Raw genomic sequence first — 16,153 nt, forward strand, 5'->3', positions numbered from 1 at the left:
TTCAAAAGCTTATCCTTTTTTGTTTCAATGGAAGGGGAGACAATCAAGATCATGAACCAAGACCTAGTGAGATTGGATAGGTTTGATGGATCCAATTTTAATAGGTGGCAAGACAAGGTGAGATTTCTTTTAACCACTCTCAAAATCGCCTACATCCTTGAGTCTTCCTTGGCACCTCTAGCCGAGCCATCCGACAAAGACACTCCTGAGGAGGTGGAGAAGAGAAGGAAGAGGGAGGAGGACAATCTCCTTTGTAGGGGTCATATCCTCAACGCCCTATCCGATAGGCTCTATGACCTCTACACCGAAACCAAATCGGCCAAGGAGAGATGGGATGCACTTGAGAAAAAGTTTAAGGCGGAAGAGGAAGGTACCAAAACGTTTTTGATATCTCAATACTTCGATTTCAAATTTTTTGGTGATAAACCTATTCTTCCTCAAATTCATGAATTGCAAATAATTGTTAACAAATTGAAAGTGCTAAAGATTGAGCTTCCCGAGGCCTTTCAAGTTGGTGCTATAGTGGCTAAATTACCACCAACTTGGAAGAGCTATAGGAAAATAATCCTTCATAAAAATGAGGATTATTCTTTGGAGGAAATCCAAAAACATATTCGAATCGAAGAGGAATCGATATGTAGAGATAAACTTGTGGAGGGGTCTAATGGAGAGACTTCCAAAGAAAATGCGGTGTCACAACCAAAACATCCCAAAAACAAAGGGAAAAAGGGTAACGAGAAACCTTTGGGTCCAAAAACCAACCCAAACAAGTTTAAGGTCGAGAAATGTCCTTGCTTTGTGTGTGGGAAAAAGGGTCACTATGCTAGAGAGTGTAGGCATAGAAAAGACCAACAAGGACCTAAGGTGAACGCAACTCAAGAGGAAAACATAGTTGCTACCCTTAGTGAGGTGAATGCGGTCCAATGCAAGGTGAAAGGATGGTGGTATGATACATGTGCCACCATCCATGTCACCTATGACAAATCATTGTTCAAGACCTTTGAAGAGTCAAAGGGCAACCATGAGATTCAAATGGGAAATGAGGGCAAATCCAAGGTACTTGGCAAATGTATTATTGAAGTCTACTTCACCTCCGGCAAGAAAGTTACATTAGTGAATGTACTTTATGTTCCCAAAATGAGTAGAAACTTGGTAAGTGGTGATTTTCTTGGCAAGCCCGACATTAAAGCCGTTTTTGAGTCTGGTAAACTTATACTTACCAAATCAAATTTATTCTTGGGAAAAGGGTACTCTTGTGAGGGAATGGTTAAATTGTGCACCAATGATGTAACTTACAATGTTATCAATAAAAATGCTAATTCCGCCTATATTGTTGAGTATGATTCTTTATTTTTGTGGCATCTTAGACTATCGCATATAGGTTTTTCTACCATGAAAAGAGTAGTAAAATGTGGTATGATTTCATGTAATATTAAAAACTATGGTAAACGTGAAATATGTGTTAAGGCAAAAATGATTAAGAAACATTTTCCTAGTGTAGAAAGATCATCTAATTTACTAGATTTAATCCATAGTGATCTTTGTGAATTAAATGGTGTTTTAACTAGAGGTGGTAAAAGGTATTTTCTTACTTTTATAGATGATTTTAGTAGATATACCTATGTGTTTCTTTTAAAGCATAAAGATGAAACTTTTGATGCTTTTAAATTGTATAAATTAGAAGTTGCAAATCAACTAAATAAAAAGATTAAGGTGCTAAGAAGTGGTAGAGGAGGAGAGTACTTCTCTAATGAATTCAATACATTTTGTGAAGAAAATGGTATAATTCATGAGTGCACTGCACCTTATACACCACAACACAATGGTGTTGTCGAAAGGAAAAATAGGACTTATCTAGAGATGATAAATTCTATGTTGGTGTTTTCTAAGTTGAACTTCAACCTATGGGGTGAAGCGCTTTTAACCACTTGTCACATTTTTAATCGAATACCGATGAAGAAAAATGAGATATCTCCATATGAGTTATGGAAAGGAAGAAAACCCAACATAGGGTACTTCAAAGTGTGGGGGTGTCTTGCATATTGCAAGAAAAATGAACCTAATAGAACAAAGTTAGGTTCAAGAGCCATAAAGTGTGTTTTTGTTGGTTATGCCAACAATAGTAAAGCTTATAGGCTATTGGACTTAGAGTCTAATATTGTGATTGAATCTAGAGAAGTTGAATTTTTTGAGAATATGTTATGTGACAACAATTCTCAAGCTTCAACATCTCTAAATGAGAATTTGTTATATGAGAACAATTCTCAAGCTTCTACATCCAAAGTTGATTCTCAAGAGGAGAATTCTCAAAAGGATGTAAAACAACCCTTTGAACCTAGAAGAAGTCAAAGGCTTAAAAATCATAAAAGTCTAGTAGTGGATGAGATAGATTCTCAACGAATTTCATTTTACATGGTAGAAGGAAATAGAGAGGAAGTCATTAGGAAAATTCCTATTGTACTTCTCGTTGAGGATGATCCTAAGACTTATAGAGAAGCTATGCAATCGAGAGATAGTGCATTTTGGAAAGAAGCCATCAATGATGAGATGGATTCCATTCTTTCCAATAACACTTGGGAATTGGTAGACCTCCCACTGGGGTCTAAGCCAATTGGGTGTAAGTGGGTATTTAGGAGAAAATACCACACTGACGGCACTATCCAAACCTTTAAAGCTAGATTAGTAGCTAAAGGGTTTAGGCAAAAAGAGGGTATCGATTATTTCGATACCTATGCACCTGTTGCAAGAACAACTTCTATAAGAATTTTGTTCGCTTTAGCTTCCATAAACAACTTGTATGTTCATTAAATGGATGTCAAGACGGCATTCCTTAAGGGTGACCTCAATGAGGAGGTCTATATGGAACAACCCGAAGGGTTTGTCCTACCAAAATATGAACATAAAGTTTGTAGACTTGTAAAATCCTTATATGGATTGAAACAAGCTCCTAAGCAATGGCATGAGAAATTTGATCAAGCCATCATGTTTAATGGGTTTAGACATAACAATGGAGACAAGTGTTTGTATTCCAAAAGGGAAATTTGATAAATCATGCTTACATTAGCTTAATAATTAAAATTTGAACCAAAGTTAACCACCATATGATACAAATGCTCATCTTTCATTTAATACCAAAAATACCCCTCTCATAACAAAATCCCATACCTTTCCTCTCTATTCTCCCTCTTCCTCTCTACCTCTCTTCACCATACATTCTCTCTCACTCTCTCTTCACCATACGTATTACACAAGATTTTCATACTAAAATCTTGCAAGAAAGATACACATTCGGACATTGTGGATTGTTGGAGGAAAAACACCAAGCTTTGTGTTATTTTTGCTCATAGTGAAGAGATTAAATGGGTAAGTGATTTTCTTTGATTCTTGTTGTTGTTCGTTGTTTTTATGATTTAGAATGTTGTTTAGATGTTGGATCTGTAGTTTGTTGGTATTTTTTGCTGTTTTTTGGGTGAAAATCGTGTTTTATAAAAATCTGCGTTTTTTTTGGGTTTCTTGAGTTTTTTTCGAAATGCCCGATAGTGTCCGATAGAGGCTCGATTCGGGCACGATAGTTGTTGAGTTTCAAGGTTAGGGATGAAGGTCCGATGGCAACCCGATGGTTGCCCGATAATTTTGGTTACCCGATGGTCATAAAGGTCCGATGGCTACCCGATGGTTGCCCGATTATTATTTTGAATCTATACGCCCTTTAAGTACGATAATGGATTGATAATAGTCCGATATATGCCCGATTTTTGTTTTTAAGCTACTGCGGACCTAATAGTACGATGGTACATGATGGTACTCGATACTTTCCCGATATTAGTTGTTTTAAGTGATAAAAAACATAAATAAAACTTTGCCTGATACCGCCCGATATGGCCCGATACTGGTACGATGCTAAAAATGCCGAACTAAATTTCGACATTTTGTTGCCATTTACTTATTTTTTTTTCTTTGTACATGATAGGGTCAACTTTGTTTGCATAATTGATGTATAATGGTGTTTGGGAGCGTGAAGGTAGAGATTGAGTTTTTAATGGAGCTGAAAATTTAACGTTCGAGTTGGAGAAGGACATAACTTACTCACAACTTGTTGAACTTTTGTACTCAGAGCTGGAGGTTGACAAAGTGCAGTATGACCCGAAATTAGAAGTGAATTATAAGTACATGAAAGGGTTAATGTATCGACCTGAACTTATAAGGAATGACAAGGGTGTAAGCTTATATTTGCAATTCTTTTGAAGAAGCCAGATGAATTTGTTCCCCTTTTTGTGACTTTGGTGGAGAAGAATATCATTGTTGATCGTAATCCTCCACCAAGTACTGTTAAGGATACTCGTAGTGAGGTTGGGACTTATGTTCCAGAAACAAATCCGGAGGTGCTGGTAGCCACTACTGTACCTGAATCAAACCCTTTCATACCGACAGTTGATCATGTAGCACAGATGTCATTTCATGATGATTTTCCTGATTGTCCTGACCCTGAAGATGATTTTGTGGGCAATGACGATTTTCCTGATTATCCTGAACCTGATGCTGATTTTGATTGCAATGATGATGTAAGAGACAACCAAGAAACAGAGGTCCGTTCTCAAGCTTTGAACCTGAGTCCACTGTCGTACCAAATACCGAGGCAAACAACATGTAGAAGTGGATCCCGTAGAGAAGATCGCCAAACACCTGGTACTAGTAGTAGTCGTCCAAACGGAACAAATGATGCTAGAGAATTTAGTGATCCACTCTCTTCTTCGACATATTATAGTAAATTCAAAGCTCAGATGTTTACAAGAGAAGACATTGAGGATAATAGTCACTATATATCTATGGGCGGCACATCGGGCGGGGAGATTCATTTAGGAAAGTTTTTCAGAGACAAGGAACATTTAAAGAAGGATGCTGGCTTGTTTGTAATGAAGAAGGGATTCGACTTTATAGTTAAGAAGTCTGGTACTGATGTTTGGTACATTACATGCAAGGATCCTGATTGTGGGTGGAGGTTAAGAGGGAAGAAGAAGCAACTTTCTAACATGTTCGAGGTGACAACATTTGAAAATGTACACACATGTTCCCTCGATGTTCGAAAAAAAGATAACCGTCAAGCATCACCTTTGGTAGTTGCCGAACTGATCAAGGATAAATTCTCAGTTAACGGTTCAGATTATTTAGCCTCCAAAATAAGAGAAGATATGAAGAATTCTTACGGGATCGAAATGAGTTATGAGAAGGCTTGGAGATGCAGAGAGAAGGCACTCCACATAGTTAAGGGTACGCCTAAAGCTTCATATTCGAAGTTACCTGGGTACTTGCACATGCTGCAGTTGAACAATCCCGATTCCATTACTGATTTCAAGGTAGACGAGGGTCGCTTCAAGTATTGCTTTTTTTCTCTGGGTGCTTGTAGGCGGGGATTCAAGTTTTGTCGACCTGTTATATGTATTGATGGGTCTTTCTTGAAAGCTAGGTATGGTGGCCAAATGTTGTGTGCCGTGGCATTGGATTCAGACAGCCACATATTTCTGCTTGCTTTTGCAATAGTTGACAGTGAGAACCACGACTCTTGGACCTATTTCATGAGGATGTTGAAACAAGCGATTGGTGATGTTGAGAACTTAGCATTCGTATCGGATAGGCATCAAAGCATTGTTCATGCTTTGGAACTTGTGTTCCCTGATGCACACCACGGCACATGCTACCACCACATTATTATGAATGTGGCTAGCAAGTTCAAGACTGATTGCTTCACGGATCATATTTACAGTTGTGCATACTCGTATAAGAAGACAGATTTTGAAAGAGAATTTGAGAAGATAAAAGCAATGGATGTTGCTGTTGCACTATATCTTGAGGGCATTGGATTTGAAAGATGGGTTCGTGCGTACTTTCCAGGGGACCGTTACAATGTAATGACAAGTAATTGGGCTAAAAGTTTCAACAGCAAAACTAAGGACGCAAGAGCCTTCCCGATCACTGCTTTTGTTGAATTCATCAGGTTTACTATTCAAACATGGTTTGCTACTCGAAAGGAAAACGCTGAAAAGTGTAGCACGACTCTATCACCAGTTATGGAGGGGGACTTGTCATGTCAATTTGAGAAATCTCGGTTCTTAAGCGTCGACAGAGCTGGACCTTATACATTTAATGTCCACCTCGGAGGAACAGTTCAGAGCAGTGGTATAGTTGATTTGGAGGCACGAACATGCAGTTGCAGCCTATTCCAAATCATGAAGATTCCTTGTCCACATGCATGTGCTGCTGCTCAAGAACGAAATATTAGCATGTACGCATTGTGCTCTCAATATTACACAAGAGAGTGTTGGAAGAGCACATATGAGGGGACAATTATGCCAGTACTGCCTGAAGGCATTAAGAACATCCAAGTTGGAGTACCGATTAAGAAGAAACCTGTAGGCCGACCGAAGAAGCAAAAGGTCGGACGAATTAGGAAAAATCGATATCCTTCTAATGGAGAAAAGGTTGTGATACAACGATGTTGTAGCAAGTGTGGTGGTAAAGGGCACAACAAAGCGTCTTGCAAGTACCGAGGTTAAATTGTTTTGTTTGTATTCTAGTTGACCTATTATGTTTTATTTCTGCTTGAACTAGTAATATTTGTTATGTATTGGATTTTGCAGGTTTTTTTCTATTTTTTTCTCCATAATGAAACTCTTAAATATGTAATAATCCAGTGTTGGTCCAATAGTGCACGATGCCAGTACAACAATGTACAATATCGTTTGTTGTATGATTATTTAAATGTATCATACGATATGGTACGACGTTGCTCGATTTAGTACGATAGTTAATGTACGACATTAGGGTACGATAATGTACGATATTGGTCCAATTGTGTCATGACAATGAACTTTTTTGATTTAGTACAATAGTGTCCGATAGTGGTACGATGGTATGGTTTCAGTACAGTTTCGTGAAATTTGTGAGACATGTGAGGGTACGATAGAGTACGATAGTGATCGATGATAGTACGATTGCAAAGATTAAAAACATTAAAATGTAGTAATTACAAAAAGAGCAATCAAAAAAATTATACAATTCAAAAAAATTAAGACCGTTCAAATTAAGTTTTTGTAGAATAAGTCTACACACCACCTTTGCCTAAAAATTTTCATATTATTGTCAGTTACATTATCAAATGGTAGTTGTAGAAGCTTATGTTCAATATGCTCAATTACGTAACATCCGCAATCGCCACTGCATTAGAAAATAAATAATAATTTAATAAAGTTTTGTAATTAAGAAATAATAATTAATATGTGATATTTAATAAAGTTCACCTGGATTTTGTTTGCGGTACGACTTCACGTGGACTGAGTTTCCAATCGAAGGGTCTGACCTGGCTCTCTGATGCTGTCAACTGAGGCGCGAGTATAACGTCATGATTTTCAAATAAACCGGACTGTCGCAAGACCGACGGGAAAATGTTACACCAGTCAACCATCAAACTGATCAAATCGTTTTCGGAAATTGTTCCAATACTGGAGTCAAAGATGTTGAACACCCATCCTCAGGTCTGCCTCTACAGCTACCCAATGAAATTGGTCTTTCAAGAAGAGGGCAAAATAAATGGACTCCTTGTTCTGCCAACTCGGTAAGAACTGGACTGTATCACCCCTAACCAGGTCCAATATACTGTCATCCCAACTAAAGCTAGAGTAGTCAGAATCTGGAAAAGCGTCCCACCGAGCCTTCAATGATTCGGGAAAAATTGTAGGCATAACAACACAGTTCTGAGGGTACACCTCAGGATAAAATTGTAGACGCCTCCTCATGAGATGGAATGCTGCATCTAAATGCTACATTAAAGGAAAATTAAGTCAGTAACCACATTATCTACCAAAATAAATAAACAAAAAACTATCAGACATGAATATAGTAACTATCGTACGCCAGTCGTACCATAATCGTACCCCAATCGTACATGAATATAGTAACTAAATAACAACAATAAAACCTTCTATCGTACCCCTATCGTGATAATGTCGTACCATCATCGTACCTTTATGGCAAAAACTACAGTATTATACACCATCGTACCCACTAGCGTCCCACTGTCGTACCATCATCGTACCATTGACAAATTAAGTTAACAATTTGAAACTAACTATTATCGTACTACAATCGTACCTATATCATCCCACTACAAATTCTAAAATTACAATGTTATAGTAACTACTTAACAAATTATATCGTACCCCTATCGTGCTAATGTCGTACCATCATCGTACCTTTATGGCAAAAACTACAGTATTATACACCATCGTACCCACTAGCGTCCCACTGTCGTACCATCATCGTACCATTGACAAAGTAAGTTAAAAATTTGAAACTAACTATTATCATACTACCATCGTACCTATATCGTCCCACTACAAATTCTAAAATTACGATGTTATAGTAACTACTTAACAAATTCTATTGTACCCCTATCGTGCTAATGTCGTACCATCATCGTACCCATTATGGAAATAACTACAATATTGCACACTATCGTACCCACATCGTAATACCGTCGTACCACCATCGTGCCATTGACAATATAAACAGTTTATAATTTGACACTTATATTTATCGTACTACCATCGTACACCAATCGTACCTATATCGTACCACTACATATAGAAACATTTAAATAAATTTTCAACATTCTTTAATTATGAAGTTATAGAAAACTTACAGAGTCAAAAAGCCATGTCCTCGGAGTATGCAGTTTCAGGAACCAAGCAGCATCGTGTGTCCCTGAGAAGCATTCCCTCGGATATTTATTCCCAATGGTGCCAAGCAACCACTTGTGAAAGGTCATAAGTAATTTACCATCAACAACCCTCAATGGATCCACATTCACTGCTGTCTTCGATTTCTTATTCCTTTTCTTCATTGCAGTGTACTCATCGAACCACCTAGGCCTCTTTCCTTCTCTCCTATTCTCCGGTGCTGGTGAAGCTATGTCTAAGAATTGTACTTCAGAATCTTCAGTATCTCCGATTACAGTAATTTGCATATCCTCAGGTGTGAGAAAAATGTGATCATCTACATCATCAGGTCTGTAATCGTTAGGGAGAATGTCTTCATCTACAGGAGACTGAGGGCCTTCTTCAGTGGACTGAGGGTGTGGATCTGGAGCTGGCCTACTAGGATCTTCGATCATTCTCATCAGCTTCTGCAATGTACCCAAGATCTCGGACTGACCTTTAATAAGGGCACTTTGTTGCCCTTCAACCTTTTCCAACCTGGCCAAAATCATAGAGTAGCCTGGTTGCTCAGCTTGGGAGGAGGTGCTAGCATGAGGTGCTGATGGGGGAACCTCAGGTGCCTCAGGTGCTGGAGGTGGTGGAACCTCCTTAAAAATATTTGTTGCTTCCGCTTGCTCAACTAACTTTTCAGCAAGCTTTTCAGCCTGGCTCTGTAAGGCTTCCTGTGTAGGCTGTCCATCGGCACCCACCTGTAGTTCCTCTAACCCCACGTCCACATACAATGGGGCTTCATTGTCTGTAAGGGTCCTCACATACTGTTCTTCAGCAGGTCGGGCACACAGGTAGGGGTATACTGTCAACTGCCACAAAAAACAATGAATATTTAGATTGGAAAGTAAAACAATATAAAAAATAAGTAATTGTCATCGGTGAACAATGGTAACCTATCGTACCCCAATCGTACCTCAATCGTACCCATATCGTACCCATATCATGCAATTATCGTACCCATATCGTACCCATAACATAACAATATCGTACCCATATTGAACCAATATCGTACTACTATCGTGCCCAAATCGTACCCCTAACGTAAGGGAGAATTACTTGCTAACTATCGTACCATCATCGTACAACATTGTACCAATATCGTACCTCTACAACAGAGAACTACATTAAAAAGAATACATATCATACCCCCATCGAACCATCATCGTACCAAATCGTACCCTTCGCCAGTTTTCAAACAATTGACAAAAAACCATAAAATAACCCCACAATCGTACTCAAATCGTACCCTATTGTATTCCTATCGTGCAGTACCCATAGAATTGCATATCTAGAAAAAAATATAGAACATTCAAAATATTTAAAAAGTAAAGTAAAAGCTCACCTTTTTGGCAAACAATTTAATAAGTTGCTCTTTGTGTATCTCTACTTTCTCCTTGCTCTGCCAGTTGATCATTCTTGGAATGCCTTGGCCCAATCTCACAGCATAATCCTGACCCAACTCAATGATGGACTCAAAAGCCCAATACTGCAATGCTGCAGCATACCCATAAATAGAGTACTTGGCCTCCTTCTGAGTCTTTCCTTTCTCAATCTTCTTCTGCAAATGCTTCTTCATTTCTACAAAGTCTTTTTGACAAGTTTGTAACAACTTCTGGTATGATATCTTCCCCCACGGGTACTGGAAAAAGAAGTCAACGTCATCTACCATCTTCAGCATGTCAGTCCAAACCATCAACTTCTCCTCATGACCTTTCAAAACACCCTCTACTAATAAACACAAACCCATCTTGTACACATCATCAACTATTTGATAACTCTCAAAAGTTTTGCGCAGTTGCCCTATGCTCACTGGGGAATGACCATTGAATTGCTCAAAAATCAACCGATCCGAAGTGGTCTTCGCTTTAATCTCAGCTTCAGACGGTCTGGCCTCGAAATTTAAACCAGTAACTAAAGCGAACTCCAATTGGCTAAATCTACATCGTTTTTTCCCAATATAAAACTGGACTTCGTCAGTCTTCTCCCCTCTGAATTTGTGGAACAACAGCTGATGGACTAAGGCACCAGAAAAATTTAATGGTTCCGCCATGATGAACTGTTTGAAAGGGGATTCCTTCACCCTATCCAATAAACCACACTCAGTAAATTTTGCTTTAATCTTTGCAAAGTACCAACTGCCGCGCCAAGTGATACGTCCTGTAAAATGTTCTTCTACTAGAACTATCAGTTGTGGAGGTCTTAAATTCTGCATAAAACAAATAAATACCCAATTAAATAGAATAACAAAAAAAACATCAAATTTTATATTCTGTAATCTACTATCGAGCAACTATCGGACACTATCGCACCATATCGGACACCACTGAAAAAAAATAAAAATAGGAACAACTATAACATTATCGTGCACCATCGTACCTCACATCGTACACCATCGGAAATTAAAAAAAAAAAACCGGGCACGAATCGTACCCAATATCGTACCCTATCGTACATTCATCTTCAATCACAATTTATCAAAAAATACAGAAACTATCGTACCAATGTCGACCTACTTTCGTACCCTATCGTACCTCTAAACAACCCAAACAATTTGTTCCCAATATCGGGCACACATCTTCAACCTCAAGTTATCAGAAAACACAAAACTATCGTACCAACGTCGAACCACTATCGTACCCCTATCGTACAGTCATCTTCAACCTGAAGTTATGAGAAAACACAAACACTATCGTACCCCTATCGTACCTCTCAAAAAACCCAAAAAAAAATTCAAAATTTTACGGTTTCTCAGATTTCACACAGTCAAATTCAAACAATACATACTATAACATTTTGCAATGGAAAAGAAATTGAAAAAAACACATACCCTAGACATTTTTGCCTAAGGGTGTCGGTTTGATAGTTTGCTTAAAACTTTGACAGAGGTGGTTGGGTCTCTGGCGGGGTCTGGGTTTTTCTTCGTCCCCGGTGGTGGTTGGGGTTTGGGTGAGTGTCGGGGTTTGGGTTAGTGTTTGGGTGAGGCTTGGTCTCCGGTGGTCTGGGTTTTCCTTTGTCGGGTGGTGGGGGTTTTTCTGACCGTCGGGCGAGGGAGAGAGATACGTCGGGTGAGGGTGGGTGAGGGAGACAGATGCGTCGGGTAAGGATGAGAATGGGTTGCTCGATGGTTTTGTGGGAGTGAGGAGTTTTGGCAGAGAGAGGGAAAGGGAAATGGCAGGGGAAAAGTTTAGGTTTTTATGAGAGGGGTATTTTTGGTATTAAGATAAAGAAAAGCATTTGTATCATATGGTTGTAAATTTTAGTTCAAATTTTAATTATTTGGCTAATGTAAGTATAATTTATCAAATTTCCCTTCCAAAACTTGTAAGGGATATGTGATCATTGTTTGCTTATATGTGGATGACATGCTTATTCTAAGTAATAGCATGAAAGGGATAGAAGAAACGAAGAGGTTTCTATCATCAACCTTCAAGATGAAAGATCTTGGAGAAGTTGATACCATACTCGGTATCAAAGTAAAGAAACATAGTGGGGGTTTTGCGTTAGGGTTAGCCCATTATGTTGAGAAAGTATTGAAAAAATTTAACCATCTCAAGGTTAAAGATGCCAATACTCCATTCGATCATAGTGTAAAACTAGAGAAGAATGAAGGAAGAGCGGTGGCTCAATTGGAGTACGCTAGTGCTATAGGGAGTCTAATGTACGCTGCCCAGTGTACTAGACCTGATATAGCATTTGTGGTAAGTAAACTTAGTAGGTTTACAAGTAATCCAAGTGTGGATCACTGGAAGGCAATTGGAAGAGTCCTAGGTTATCTCAAGAAAACTAAAGGACTAAGCCTTCACTACTCCAAATTTCCTTCGATATTAGAAGGATATACAGATGCAAGTTGGATATCCAATCTTGGGGACAACTTCTCCACAACTGGTTGGGTATTTACACTTGGTGGAGGTGCAATTTCTTGGGGTTCCAAGAAACAAACCTGTATATCTCATTCCACTATGGAAGCAGGGTTCATAGCTCTAGCTGCTACCGGCAAAGAGGCCGAATGGTTAAGGGATCTGTTGATAGAGATTCCCCTAATCAAAGATAATGTATCTACTATATCGCTACATTGTGATAGCCAAGCGACTTTGGCTAGAGCATACAGGGGAGTGTATAATGGGAAGTCTAGACATATTAGTCTAAGACATGGATATGTAAGAGAATTGATTCAAGGAGGAGTCATCTCATTATCCTATGTGAGAACAAGTGAGAATCTGGCGAATCCTTTCACTAAGCCACTAACAAGGGATTTAGTGGCTGCATCATCTCGAGGGATGGGACTTAAAATCCCTAAAGAGATTCACGATTGATGGTAACCTATCTTAACACTAGTTATTCAACTAGTGTTAGGTTCAATAGGTAATAACAAGTCAATCAAGTGAATATTAGTTGTACTCAAAACAAGTCCTATCTGAGATATTGAGTACTTGTGTGTTACCAAGTGGAGGGTTAAAACCAAAAGGTTTTTTAATAGAATTCAGTCTTGTAAAGACAAGTATTTTTGGTAACAAAATATTGTAATAATTCTACCTATATGAACCTAGGGGTGGTGCCGCCTCTCATGAGAATTGGGAGTATTCTCAAGAACGTCCATGAATGGAAAGTGCACATGGCCATTAATGGTGCAAAGCGAGACATAGAGGTCTCAAGTGAACATCGCAAAGGTGTGTGTGTTATCACCGATTTGTTATCATGAAAAGATGGTTCAATGCCTAGTGCAACCAAATTTTTGACAAATTTTGTGATAATTACACTATAGTAAAGTTCAAGTTGAAAAACACTTTGCTTTATGCACTAATGCAATGACTCCTATAAGATAGAGTTCTTATTTAATCAAGTGGGGGATATGTTATATTTCAAAATATAATGATTGATTAAATAAGTGTTACAATAGATAAACTATTTAATCTAGTGGGGGCATGTTATATTATTTTATAATATAATGTTTTAGATTAAATAAATGTGACAAAGAGTCTCACATATTGTAACATATAATAGAGAGTTACAATATTCAGATATATGAGATATATCCAAATAATGTAACATATTTGGTGTTACAAATTTGTCACTTCCAAATATTACCCTTTACTGTGTAAATTTGTTGTTGCACAATATTGAGATTAATTTCATAAAGCCATATGTGAAATGACTATTAGAGATATGATTTTAACTCCAATAATGTGTTTTGGGAGTTACAAAATCATTTGGGAGGGTGTGGAACCGTTTGGAAAAACAGCACATTTTTTGTGCTGAAATTGGTCGGTGGCCGCGACCACAGGCCAAAATTGACCAATTTTTTCAGTTTTTTCAATCTTTGTTGAACGGCTCAAAAAACCCAAATAACTCCCAAATATCATTTTTAATTCCATATTAATCCAATTAAACATTGGTAACAACCATGGGGGTTGGTGGAATTTGAAATTCAAAGGGTGTCTCTAAACTCTATAAATAGGAGCCTATAGCTCACTTGTAAGATACAACATTTCTATCCATTAGAGCACTTGGCTAGAAACACCTTGAGGCTTGATAATTCCATAAAGCATTTCCAATATCTGAGAGAGATCCCTTAGTGCTTGAGTTAGGGGGAAATAAGTTTTTGTACAAAGGTTTTATACCTTGTTCAAGTTGGTGATCCCCAACACTCTTCACTTAGGTTGTGTAAGTGAGATTTTTCTTTGTTTTGTTCTTACAATTTCCTCTATTGCTTTTCTTCTCATTCCTCTTGTTTTATTTACTTGTAATTTTGTTTAGAGTTGTAATCATCTCTTCTTTGTTCCAAACACTTTTACTTTATTTGTAATCTTTTGCTTAGAGTTGTATTTTTCACTATTCCATTATTCTTCTCTTCTTCTTCTTCTTCTTCTTCTTCTTCTTCTTCTTCTTCTATTTTGTTTATTTGTACTTTCAGTTATAGAGTTGTAACCTTATTTAATCAATCTATATTTATTTGTAATATTATTGCATAGAGTTGTAATATTCTTACCCATATACATTGAGGCAATATATATTTTCCTAACAAAAGTTGTAGAAGATTAAACCAAAAATAGAGCCTTCCTTCTCCTCTTCCACGATCATCTTTCTCTTCTTCTTCCTTTGAATTTTTGAAGCCTGTTGACGGTGAGAACTCGTCAACTAAGTTAAGTTGGAAAAAATTATCAAATTAAGATTACTAATCGGAAAGCTGTAAAAACTTGAACAATAACTCAAGAGCAATGATAGAACAATAATGGAGAATTCAGTCTTTCATTCACACTCAAGCCTCTGCTACAGTCAAATTTCCAACCCCCTTTCAGGTGGCCTTAGAGTTCATTTTATAGTAGGCTCTAATGGCCTTAGGTACATAGTGGTCCAGGGGACCAGGTGGTACATACGTACTGTATTAGGGGAGTCGCTTCAGAGGTTGTGGTCGTACATCCCGTACAGGAGCAGGTGTCAGGTGGATGTCTCCACTACTTGTCTGTACCCATGTCTGATGCGTGGTGGCAGGCGTAGTGGCGCAGGAGGTAGTGGTGTCGGCTCTGACCTATGGCCGTAGACGTACGGACCATGATCCTTACCCCAGCGGTCTCACTGGCACTGATAATCGTACTCAGTACTTGGTCGTACAAATATGTCCCATTCGACTCGCGGGATCACCTAAGCATAGGGATCCCAAGATGTAAGGAGTGGGACCCTTGGTTTGAGGAGGCGATCTTGGGTCCTAGGTATGAGATGCTTGAAGCACCCCGAGGTCACCCACGGACATAGGTGATAAGCACGCGGCCTCGCCAGGCGTCTATGTGGGCAAGGCGAGATGCCTCCTTCGCAGGCCTCCCTTGCGGTGTGGCTTAGACCCGGATGTGTGGGGTGACAAGGTGACGGCCTTCTGAAAAGACGATGGCCCAAAGGGCCTTTCGCGAGACATGGGTGTGCAAGGGCCTCGTGCATGGGCGCCGCTGGTGGCCTCGCGAGGTGTAGGCGGTCCGAGGGCCTCGCGAGGTGCCAGCCTTCATGTTGGCCTCGCGGGATGGAAGGTGGCCAAAGGCCTCGCTGAGCGTTAGCCCTTACATCGGCCTCGCGAAATGCAAGGTGGCCGAGGGCCTCGCACATGGCCTCGCGTGGTGCCAGCCTTCACATTGGCCTCGCGAGATGGGTGGCCTCGCCCAAGTGTTGGCCTCGCGGGATATAAGGTGGCCAAGGGCCTCGCTGAGTGTTAGCCCTTACATCGGCCTCGCAAAATGCAAGGTGGCCGAGGGCCTCGCACATGGCCTCGCGCATGGGCGCCGTTGGTGGCCTCGCGTGGTGCCAGCCTTCACGTTGGCCTCGCGAGATGCAAGGTGGCCTCGCGAGATGGGTGGCCTCGCCCATGTGTTGGCCTCGCGGGATGGAAGGTGGCCAAGGGCCTCGCG

The 16,153-nt window shown here is 39.4% G+C and overlaps 1 protein-coding gene across 1 annotated transcript; it reads right to left on the reverse strand.

The window, feature by feature from the left end:
- Positions 1 to 7,502: 7,502 nt before the first annotated feature.
- Positions 7,503 to 11,287, reverse strand: LOC133780037 (uncharacterized). Its single transcript, XM_062219921.1, has 3 exons — positions 10,105 to 11,287; positions 8,843 to 9,571; positions 7,503 to 7,814 (listed from the first exon to the last, which is right to left on the reverse strand). Exons 1-3 carry the CDS (start codon positions 10,972 to 10,974, stop codon positions 7,503 to 7,505), a joined length of 1,911 nt encoding a protein of 636 aa, XP_062075905.1. The 5' UTR covers positions 10,975 to 11,287.
- Between the last annotated feature and the right edge of the window lie 4,866 nt (positions 11,288 to 16,153).

The sequence above is a fragment of the Humulus lupulus genome, chromosome 5, assembly GCF_963169125.1.
Source record: "Humulus lupulus chromosome 5, drHumLupu1.1, whole genome shotgun sequence".
Classification (NCBI taxonomy): Eukaryota; Viridiplantae; Streptophyta; class Magnoliopsida; order Rosales; family Cannabaceae; genus Humulus; species Humulus lupulus.